Source organism: Dreissena polymorpha, chromosome 1, assembly GCF_020536995.1.
Source record: "Dreissena polymorpha isolate Duluth1 chromosome 1, UMN_Dpol_1.0, whole genome shotgun sequence".
Lineage (NCBI taxonomy): Eukaryota > Metazoa > Mollusca > Bivalvia > Myida > Dreissenidae > Dreissena > Dreissena polymorpha.
The window spans coordinates 159,450,801-159,463,284 of record NC_068355.1 but is presented as its reverse complement, the minus strand read 5'-3'; the positions used below and the strand labels follow the sequence as shown (position 1 = coordinate 159,463,284).

Genomic DNA, 12,484 nt, shown 5'->3' with positions numbered 1-12,484 from the left:
AATAAAATAAAACTTTTTTTTGCTTTTCTCCGTCAAATTCAGTCCATGCGAACTGACTCGATTTTCCATTTAGGATAAAATTGACGTTTTCGTGTTTCTTCATATCTACGTTTCGTGTCAGTTTAAGCGTCGGATTCTTTTTTATTAACTGATTTGTCGGACGAAAATACGAACTTGAACAAAGCCATTCTTTAAATTACATTCTCTTGTCTGCTACGAAAAAATGTTTACATTGACAATACCGATTTTCGATAGAAGTCGTAAAATCATGCTCTACAATTTTACGACACTTCAGAAAATCATTAATATTCATGACAACTTGACCAATTGAAACAAGCAATTTCTGCAGGAAGCTCTCCTTTGTGTCTAAAAATAGCGATGAATCATGTGGATGCTCCGCGTTTATTTAAATACACTAGTTGTAATGTAAATAACGGATACGAGAGCAATTTTACACATTAAAAATAAAGGTTTTCACAGCAGTTAGTTATAGTTATATGAATCAGTATAGATTTTTTTATGTACGACCAGTCGGACAAGCTAGCCCGCAGTTTAACTAGCCCGACCACCGATCTTAATAGACAATGTCTGTCGGACGTGCCTTAGTGTCGAACCCTGCTGTTTTGATGTGTATAATAACTAACACCAGTTGTACCATCAGCGTTGCATTCCAGTCATTTACTACATAACTTAGAACTTGGTTATAACCAGTGAAGTATGGGTCGCACGCATTTGTTTTTACGAAACACCTATGCAATGACTTGCATTTATGCAATGAATGTGTCATTTGATATACCTTTTCTGTAAAGAAATGAATAGATTTTAAGGACAAATTTTAGATCATTTTATTATAACTCATACATATTGCTAAAAAAATTGCATTCTATGCATGTAGTTTTAACACAAGAAAAAGCTTTTTAAATGATGTGGTCATGTAGCATTTAAGTCTCATAATTGGGCTCAATAAATCTGTCTTATTTATTACACATTGTGGAATTATATTTTCAGATTGCTGATTTTGGCCTGTCCAACTATTACACTGGTCATGATTTCTTGAAGACTTTTTGCGGAAGTCCATTGTACGCATCACCAGAAATCGTTAATGGTCAGCCATACTATGGACCAGAGGTGCTTATACAACATTTTGTCTTCCTCCATTTATTTAAACATGTGCTCTATAACATGATGTCCACTGGTTTTCACATAGATACAATGCTAAATTTAGCATGGTAAAACTACTCATAAACACTTCAAAAAGAAGTTTTATCCCAGAGTCCAGCGTTTACAACAAAATAGTGTTGCCTTTGAATTGCTAAATTATTTTCAAGTCATGCAAGGGACTTAATAAATGTGGTTTAATCTTTATTTACAAGAAACAATGTTTTATCATTCAGATATATGTCTCACAACTTGGGCTAAAACCATCCTGGTGTTCTTTTTACCCATCAAACTCTAAAGCATTGTTTATTGACCAATAAATATCAATACAATCTTTTTTTTACCAAAACCTTCTGACAAATTTTGGTAAAAAAACATGAATGATTCTTAGAAACACAGAAAGAAAGTAAAGACTGTTGTTTGAATGTTTTTTCATATGTTTTGCAAGTAAAGAATTTTTTTAAGTTCAGTCAAAGATTTTGTACAGTTAGATGAGTTCTAGTGACACGTTTGAATTAATTATTTATATGTCCTTAAGTTTTTCATAAAAATTTAGCATAGATGTACATGTAAGAATATTTTAGAATAACGTGCAGTTGACTAACATTTCGGTCCAACATAAAAGTTTGATGATCTTTGATCTGCAAATGTTAATGTTCATCCATGGTTATATTGATTCTTGATTTATAATCCAAATTGCTAATATTTTGAAAATTAATGGCGCTTGAAAGCTTGTAGCGTAACTATATTGTATAATGATATTTAGATGCCTAAAAGATTACCGCTACTGAAACTGCCTTTCAGGGTATAGAATTGTGCCTATTTCATTACCAACACTGTTGCTCAATTTTTCTTATGCATAATTGCTTCATCAGTGAACCTTTTAGTTGTTGATGTTTTTGAAATTGTAAGACATTTGTGACTTGGTACAACTAAAATCTTTGTTGTAAGTTGAGAGTTTTTTTCTACATCATGGTGTTTATTATTGCAGTGCACTGTTCTGGAAATAGTTTTTATAACATCGTATAATGGTATGATATTGCAAATTTCAAAACGTATAAACTCTATTTAACATCATAAAAATATATTATTTGCCATCCTCAGCTGTCCCATATTTTAGACATTTTGTTTTTTTTTTAAAGAAATTTGGGATGTAAACGTTAAACAAACACAAAAACACAGATGTGGTTGGGTGTTTATGATACCATGGGTAAGTGCATTTGAGCTTATGAAGCGTAGTTCAGTATCATTTCACAGTTGCCAACAAGGTTTTTAAACAAACAATTAACGTTTGCTTTGATAAAATTGTCCGTGTTTGCTAAACTGCTAATTTATGCTTAAATTAATGTAAATAAACCATATAACATGAAAAAAATAATTTCTTTATGGCTTTGAAACCACATAATGCACTGGCGCTGTCAGGAGCAGTTTTCATGCCTGCACTTACTGCTCCATATCTGTGTAAAACATGAGTAATAGATGGTAACAGCCATTTACAACATGGGATTTCAAGTAGATTGAAGTCTAAAATACGATGTCAACATCTTTGCAAAAGCTCCTTGTTTTGGCCTCCGATTATTCCTTCTTATCAAACGTACTTCTCAGACATTGAGTGCTTTCGGTAAACTTTTTTTGTCAAACTTTCATTGTAAACAGAAATGATTAATCAAACATTTTCTGCTTTTAACCAGTTTCTTTTTAATTGGCTTCAATGGCTTATTAGTGTTTAGCTGTTTGAATAAATCATTCTACTTCAACCTTTCTTTATTTTGCAGTATTGAATTTGAATTGTATTTACTTTTCCCCAGCGTTGGATGAAACAGGATGTTTACATAATTGTAGAAAAGATTTTAACAGTTTTGTGCCACATTTTTGGTGAAAGAGTTGTTCTGATCATAGTGTTGTTTTGATAAAATGGTACAACCAATATCCTAATTTACAGAATGTTTATAAGTAAGCTGTTTATCTGCAATATCTTATCAAGGTTTGTAATTAACTGTGTGAAAAACCTGTGTCCAGTTATTGAAAGGTGGGTTAATATTGGCAGTTCTAATGTCACATTTAGGATTTGACTATTTGTTATCTTGTCTTGCATAATTTCAGTAACAAATCTGTGAAGTAAATTTTATCTGACAAATAAATAACATTAGGGCCAAAATGGTTTAACTGATGGAAGTTGAATCATTATTTAGATTATTTTGTACTTCTAAACCCAATCTATTGCTCAATAACCTCAGGTAAGAGTGCTTACCAAATAGGAACTAATTCCGAACATTAATAAATGGTAACCAACATTTGTTTGGTACATGTCAACAAAGGTTAATATTCATGCAATGTTAGTTAAGTTTTTTTTGCACTCCTGTGTCAATTTGATTGTGTTGATTTGACTGGATTCTTATCGATATTATTTCCCTACTTAAACTGTACCAATGATTGGGTGTGGATTGGTAAATAGTGTCTTTAAAAGATGAATGTTTGGGCCATGCAATAGAGTCCCCATGCAATGCAATGTACTCACATTACCCTTATAAGATGTGCCAAAACTGTTTGTTCAACATGTAATTCTGATATTAAGCACTCAATTGATGTATTTAAAATCCTGCTACATACATTGGCAAGTGTTTACGTCATTCTTTATTGATTTTGAATCACATTAAGAATAGATTGTTTTAATAAGCCTAATAATTATGGTATAAATGTTATTTAGTTCAACTATATATGTATAAGTTAAGAATAACATGAATATTATCAAAGCATTTAATTGGATTATCTTATTTTGTGAAGTTTTTTAATAACAACTGCTATGCATTTTGGGACATTTGCTAAGTGGTTACACAATTTTGGTTCAAACTTTTTTTCTTAGAAAAACAGAAACTGTTATTGTTCTATGATAAATCCAAACTTAAGTCAATACCAGCGGCATTCAGTGTGCTACCTTACAGCATGGCATCTTTAACACAAAGACTTCCTGTTTTGTGTCATGAAGTTGCTTATTATCAGAAAATTACATTTAACAGAAGGAATATTTTTCAACAAGTAACCCTTAATGTTTGTTAAGTGGTTGGTTTGACATCCCAGTTAAAAGCAGCATACATTAGAGTGGATTAGACGTCTTTGTCTAAACCGGAATACCAGCGTTGCCCAGATATCACTATAGGAAAACAATATTTATGTACCCTTTTCTCTTTTGTTTGCTTCATGAATATTTACTTTATACAATTTTCACTTTATTCAAGATAAGGACCTTTGATGGGGAAACAAATAATCTAGGACATGTTTTATTTGAATGCCCATTTTTGTGGCATTAATGAGTTATCCTGAGTATGAAACCACTTGAATCGCTGTAATTTCTGAATTTATGAGGCCATTTATTCTTTCTTTGCTACTGATATTGCAACTGCACCTGGCTATTTCTCGCATACTGAACAATGTCATATTATTGTATCATTAATTCAAGGAGTTGACAACCCGCAGGAATGTTGTTTGTGAATGCCTAATGACATTAATTCAATAACTTATTGCCATTTCTCAGAGTCCAGAAGTTTGGGAAATGATGGTCATCAGTCACATACTTTGAACATGAATTGAAACTCGTGCATTAGTTTCAAGCACAAAATCTGGAAAAGAATTTGAGCTTCAGTTGGAAACGCAAACTACATGACTACAACTTAGTATGAAGACACCAAGTACAGGTTCTTCCCTGGAAACTGACTGGAGTGTCTCATATATAAATAGGATTTTTTTTACAAAACCATGATTTTAAAATTAATAAATTTTCATAAATGTTTTGTGCTCTGCACGCTGTTCATCCTGCTAGTATTTGATGACTATAACAGCACTTGCTGCGAATATGTTGTTGTCTCTATAGTGACGTGGATGTTTGTTTGTCCTACAGGTGGATTGCTGGAGTCTGGGGGTGGTCCTCTATACGCTAGTCTACGGCACAATGCCCTTCGACGGCTCCAACTTCAAGAAGCTCCGAACACAGATCACCACGGGTGACTATTATGAGCCCGATAAACCATCAGGTATGTATTGTATGATTGGATCTTCATAGATTGTTTTATCTTACTCATTATTGCAATACTTGGTCAATTTAGACTTCAGGTTAATTGCAATTGTTTTTTTTTCATCAGGAGTTTTCCAGTAATTCACACCCAAAAGTGCGTTCCTTTCTACTAGATTTGTGTAGGAAACCTCAACACATGGGTTGTGTAGAGTATGAAATGAATCTTAACCCTTTGCATGCTGGGAAATTTGTCATGTGCTAAAATGTCGTCTGCTGAATTTCTAAAATTAGCATTTTCTTCGATTTTTTTCAAAGAATACTATCAGAATAGCAAACAGTTTGGATCCAGATGAGACGCCACGTTCTGTGGCGTCTCATCTGGATCCAAACTGTTTGCAAAGGTCTTCAAAATTCGGTTCCCGCACTGAAAGAGTTAACATTGGGCAGTGTTGTGGGAAAACAGGGCTTAATGCATATGTGTACAGTGTTGTCCTTGATTAACCAGTACAGTCCACGCAGGCTAATCTGGGACAACACTTTCGCCTAAACTGGACTTTCAATTAGAAAAGACTTCTATTACGCAAAAAATTCCATTAAAGCGGAATGTATTCCTAATTGCATTTCTATTAATCACTCCTGCATATCTTCTTGTTTAAAGAATAGTTTTGAATCAATGTATTTAGGTCTATTGTATATCAAGTGTTCGCAACACAATAGAAAGAATGTTTAGATATTCATTGATTTGTAAGAAGCATTTGTGGTATTTGCTTTTTCAGACAATTGTTTAAACTTGTTTGTTTGGAAAACTGCTTGCTAATTTATCATCAAATAGTATTAAATTGTCATGCTGTGTCTACATTATGTTGTTTCAGCTATTTAAAGAGAATGGTTATAAAAGCAGACATGTCTTAAGAAAATAATCAAATACTGAAAAAGTAGATAACTCTTCAGCTAAGTGAAGAGGATATTTGTTTAGTCAAATATTTCTAAATGTTTTCTTTCCTTGTAATAACAGAAGATAGCATCAGGTGATGTAAGGTTGCTCAAGATATTAATGACAAAGCATTATATTGATGTGAGAGTTGGCATCAGCAAAACACCTTCTGTGTGATCAAGTTTTCAATGCATGCCATGTTGAATAATGTGCAAATATTGCACAACCTTAGGCAAGTGTCTTTCACATTTATGTAATATAAGTATGAGGTTTATAAATAATAAAAACTGACAGGAAAGATAAGTTCCATAGAAAAAGTGTTTTGATAAAATTGATGTATATTTGAATATATTTAAGTCTGACTCATTTCGTAAAATAGCATTACAGTTTGTGTTTTGTGGAACCTGAAATTTGAATTAAGTTATTTTAATCCATCCATGTCAATAGTTGCACAATTCAAGGTCTTTTGGCTTTTCAACTGTAAGGTACATACTGTGCGAGATTAAATACAAATGCGCTGTTGCATTCATTTAACTGGCAAAGCTTTTTGTACCACTCTTGATTTGCTGAGCTGCAACAAATTTGCAGCTAACTTGAAAAGCAAGCTTATCCTTTGGATATTATGATTAGCATAAAGTTCACATTAATATTCCACAATATTATGCAACCATTTGAAGAAAGTTTTGATCCATGTTTTGTAAACTTTTGAACTTGAAGAGCTCAATCATTCAGTTTGCCAGTGAAGCAGTTATTCTGGCAAGGAATGGGTTGGGTTGGTTTTAGTGCCAGAAAACAAAAGAAAATCTCACATTCACTCAAAAATCAACCAAACCACATTAAAAAACGCAAAAGTAAAAATAGATTTAAACTCTATATTGAGTTTGAATATATTTTTACAAGCTCTGTAACAAAATGAATAAGCTTATAAAGAATAATAAATTGAAAACTAAGCAGAATTAATTTTAAGGATTTTCCACCATTTCTATTTGCAGAGGCGGCAGGCTTGATTCGCCACTTGCTGACGGTGAATCCAGCTAAGCGGGCCACGATCCATGACATATGCGCTCACTGGTGGGTGAACCTTGGCCACAGTCTTATGCCCGACAACGAGCCCTACATACCACCCATGGTGCTTCAGCCGGTACCAGGCTTCCAGAACCAGGCCCTGTCATCATCCTCATCTGAGAGTGATGACGGGGAACCGTCTGGTATTACAAAACCAAAGACTGCAAAACCCCTGAAAGGGATTCTTAAGAAATCTAAGATGGCGGATGAGAAAAGGCTGTTTGCGAATGGGTTGAGTAGAGCAGCTGAAAATAGAAGTCGAAGCAATGAAGTGTCCGAAACTGGTTTGGATAGATGTGAGAAAGAAAACCCTGCAGACTGTCAGACACTGGGTGACGATTCTGTGTTCAATGAAGTGCCTCAATCACAGACTGGTGCTACTCAATCAGACAATCAGGAAAATAATGAGGACCAGTCTTCAAGTAGCTCTCCGGAAAACACCTGCAGTTCAAGCAAGGTGGAATCTTCTCAAAGTGCCAATAAAATCCCTTTTAATTCACAAGTGCAGCCAAAGCGTGGTATACTAAAGCGCAAAGGCAAATTCAGTGCTGGTGACAGTGGATGCGATCTCAACGACTCTATACGCAAGGAGAGTATGACACTGACAGTGCGACCGATGGATCTCAGTGACGGAGATTCCGCATTAGACTCCCCGGACAATGTCAACAAATTTGGTGCACAGCCGATAGTTGTCGGTGCTAGAATTTCTAAAGGTGCTTTTAACTTTCCGTCAAACGAATCCTTGGCAAGTAACGCCACTCTTGTTACAACAGCTAGTGGGATGGCAAGCCTTGTGGTCCCGAGACGCAAGGGGATCTTGAAAAACTCCAGTCGGGATCCAGATAAACGTCTAAGTGCTTGCAGTATTGGCTCAAATTCTTCCGCAGACTTTTTGGACCTGTCGTATGACAGTAGTGATGACATTCTAACAAAATTCGTTAAAAATCCATCTGTCTGTGCACCTCTGAACATTGGCTTCGAAGTGCAGGAAATTCATACGGAAAGGTGTGAGGTGTTACAGACTGATGTCATAGACTATGCAGAGGCCAAAGTTGTGTACCAGAATGCCTTAGAAATCTGCAAGAATCTTTAAAGATATCTCTCAATATTCTAGTCCTAAGATTTGTGTTGCTATGTTTTTGTAGTGATATGTACTACCTTATTGCGGCATCGAGTCAAACTCATTATTGAAGTATGTATAATTCAATCAGAAATAATGAGAATGAATCATTAATTTTAGCAAGCCATTAAGCTCTGACTTCTTTAGAACACTCATTACATTTGATCCATTTTAGCAACTGGTGTGCATTTAGATGTTTAGCTTTAAGCTCAAGTGATATTATTTTTTCATAATCAAATTGTATTAATTTCCAGTGTTGAACACTTAAACGTTTACATATCAATGAAAATATACCTTATTTATTGTTGTACATGAATTGATGCATAAATTATGAATGTGATGCAAAGTTTGTAAAACTTCCACTTGACATGTGCCTCTATATAAAGTGAAATCTTGTTGATGAACAAAAACTATTTAATTCATGACTTTAATTCGTGTATCATTGATTTATGTACTAGGTCAGTTGTACTACAATGTACATTATATACGTCAAATAAACATGAAAAAAGAATTAAATTGTAATATTTAAATTCTTTTGTTCACTTAATGGCTTTGAAATTAGTATCTTTACCCTGCATTAGCTATTTTAAGTGAAACTTGGTCTTGATAGTAATTTTAATCGCAATCTAATCTGTGGCTTAAAATACGGGATTGTTTCAAATAAAGACAAGTTCACTAGATGTTCATGTTTTGTTTAACTGTCTGTAAAACGTTGCAAAAAATATGTTACTCTTTTAACTAAAGGTTTAGCAGTAAATTGGTGGAATACTGTGATACTTTTTATTGCCTACACAGGTTATGTTTTAAGTTTAAGTTTTGAAGTTAAATAGATTGTAATACTTGAAAAAAAGTCAAACTTATTATGCTAGATTGAATTAAAACGCTCATATTTATTGCATTTACCTCTGAACGGACATCAAAATTATCTTTACTAATATGTTTATATCATTAAACTAATTTTCAAACTTGTATAGACTTAAACAAGAAAAAGCAAATCTAAGCTGTCATATAATCTTTACACTTAATTTATTTTTGTTTATATCATAAGGTCGACACATATTTTTATACTTAATAGTTCAAAACTGCCTTTGTTTATTTGTCTGGGAGATTGCAATCTAGCCTGATTGAATGCATTTAACTGAAACTGTGCGGCAAGTCTTTTGTAAGCGGTAATTGGATGCCGTATCTATGTGAAGTGATTAATCGCAGCTAGTTTGCCTTATGACTACAAGAAACCGGGCATGAACAGTTAGATTAAATTGTGAAAGCTAATAGCCTATTAAAGAATGTAAAATTCCTATGATATGTTCTCACTCAAGGTGACTAATTTTCAATGACTGTGCAACTCTTTATTACCTTGTACAAGCAGGACACATAATCACTTGACAATTGCTCTAATTGCATTGTGGTTTTTTTTTAATTAGATTCAGATATGACAATATAAAACAAAGATGTTAAGCCAAGATCAGAGTGAGAAACCACTGTTAACTGAAATAAGTTTTTCTCTGGCAAAACAGGCCTTAATGCACGTGTGTAAAGTGTCATCCCAGATAAGCCTCTGCAGTCTGCACAGGCTAATCAGGGACTACACTTTCCTCATAAGCTGGGTTTCACTTCCTTAAGAAAGTAGAGACTTCCTTTGAATGAAAAATACCCCAAATTGGAAAGTGTCGTCCCTGGTTAGTATGTGCAGACTGCACAGGCCTATCTGGGACCACACTGCACATGCACATGAATAAAGATTGGTTTTGCCAGAGAAAAGCTCATTTCAGTTCACAGTGGTTTCTCACTCTGATCTTGACTTTCCTAGGCTTGAGTATGTTTTCCTAGAACGGGGTTCATATGTATTGATTTTAACTGCTCGAGTAACTTCAAACGTTTGAAATATTTAGATCTTCTTGATTATTACTAAATAACAACTGTGTTTGTAACACCTGCATTCAGTTGTGTTTGTATTTCATGTATGCAAATCACCCAGTTAGCAGCAGATTTATTAAGTTAATATTATTAATTTACAAAGTGACTTCAACAAAGTGCCTTTATTACATGCATTATTTTACTAAACTTCATAATTGAATCCTGGTTTCATTTTAATAATATTTATCATGTTAACCGTCTTGGACATTTTAATTGTATTTTGTCATTGTGGCGCCTTAAGTGTACATGTATACAATTGTATTTTGCTGTTTATATTACATGTTATTTATTGTGAAACACGTTGCCTTGACTTACTAAATAAAACTGAAACATCTAAAACATCTCTTTGTTATCATGTAGTTTGGTTTGTAGACGACTCACACTCACCATTAGGGCAAAAATAGAAAACAACACATGCATTTAATTTATAGACAAAAAAACTGCCATCACAGTCGTGCCTTATTTAGAAATCATGTGTCTATGCTATATCACACTTGTAGAGACTGCATTTATTTTTGAATGTGTACATTAATGTGTAAATTTTTTGACCCGGTACAAATGATGAACAGTTTTGTCAGAGCACTGAATGATATAGGAGATATATATTTTAAATTTTAATCTTGTAATGTTGTATGGTTAAGGCCATACAGCTTAGAATGGAAGAACATAGAACATCCATAACTGTTTCCTGAGTTGAACCCAAGCACTTGTAGGCTCCTGAATGCTTCTCGGGAGGGCAGTATAGATGTGTTGAAAAATGTTTCCGTCCCATAGGAAAACTTTGCCGCCATGGAACCTGGCACTTGCAATTAAAGGCTATAGTGAAACCTTGTTATCACTAAAAGTAAATTATTATTACAAATAGAAAGGTTTTGATCTGGCGGGTACAAGCTTGGCCAGAACCTTGTGCATTACCCAAACATAACAAACGGTTCTCACAACAGTTTAGTTTCTTTGAAATTGGGTCGTAGGTGAGCGCCAAAGGTCCATTTTGCCCTCTTCTAATTCTTTTAAAAACATGAGATGTTAAGGATCAATTTGATGAAAACCAATATCACATTAGGTCATCAAACACTGAAGATTAAGTTCCTTTAACATATTTGGAGATCTGACCAGTTACGAGATTTAGTATCCACTGTTCTTAAATAACATACTCCATTACATCACATGTTGGACGTTCAACTAACGTGTGTTATTATGCCCCCCTTCGAAGAAGAGGGGGTATATTGCTTTGCACATGTCGGTCTGTTGGTTAGTCTGTCGGTCGGTCCGTCCACCAGGTGGTTTCCGGATGATAACTCAAGAACGCTTGGGCCTAGGATCATGAAACTTCATAGGTACATTGATCATGACTCGCAGATGACCCCTATTAATTTTGAGGTCACTAGGTCAAAGGTCAAGGTCACGGTGACCCGAAATAGTAAAATGGTTTCCGGATGATAACTCAAGAACGCTTAGGCCTAGGATCATGAAATTTGATAGGTAGATTGATCATGACTCGCAGATGACCCCTATTGATATTCAGGTCACTAGGTCAAAGGTCAAGGTCACAGTGACCCGAAATAGTAAAATGGTTTCCGGATGATAACTCAAGAACGCTTATGCCTAGGATCATGAAACTTCGTAGGTAGATTGATAATGGCTGGCAGATGACCCCTGTTGATTTTCAGGTCATTAGGTTTAAGGTCAAGGTCATGGTGACCCGAAATAGTAAAATGGTTTCCGGATGATAACTCAAGAACGCTTATGCCTAGGATCATGAAACTTGATAGGTAGATTGATCATGACTCGCAGTTGACCCCTATTGATTTTCAGGTCACTATATCAAAGGTCAAGGTCACGGTGACCTGAAATAGTAAAATGGTTTCCGGATGATAACTGAAGAACGCTAATGGCTACGATCATGAAACTTCATAGGTACATTGATCATGACTGGCAGATGACCCCTATGGATTTTGAGGTCACTAGGTAAAAGGTCAAGATCACAGTGACAAAAAACATATTCACACAATGGCTGTCACTACAACGGAGAGCCCATATGGGGGGCATGCATGTTTTACAAACAGCCCTTGTTTATTTTAATGAAATACAGTTTCTTGTTCAAAGAATTCGAACTGACCAGATCAAATAATGGTTATGGTTCCCTTTTAAGGGAAAAACATTGCAAACAAAAGCACACAAATAGTCTTTATTCTCGAACATTGGTGAAATATTTTAATTTTTAGTTGGACCGCAAAAGCAACGTGGCTATAAGTAAAATTTATAATTTGTCATATTCAAG

At 34.6% G+C, this 12,484-nt stretch overlaps 1 protein-coding gene across 2 annotated transcripts in view; it reads left to right on the top strand.

The window, feature by feature from the left end:
* LOC127858159 (NUAK family SNF1-like kinase 1) overlaps positions 1-10,542 on the top strand; it is a 38,002-nt gene extending 27,460 nt beyond the window's left edge. For both annotated transcript variants that reach the window (XM_052395138.1, XM_052395130.1), the window contains 3 exons: positions 1,009-1,128; positions 5,054-5,186; positions 7,094-10,542. In XM_052395138.1, the coding sequence (XP_052251098.1) occupies positions 1,009-1,128; positions 5,054-5,186; positions 7,094-8,259 (1,419 nt within the window). In that variant the 3' untranslated portion in view covers positions 8,260-10,542. The remainder of the gene's footprint in view (positions 1-1,008; positions 1,129-5,053; positions 5,187-7,093) is intronic.
* The last annotated feature ends 1,942 nt before the right edge of the window (positions 10,543-12,484 follow it).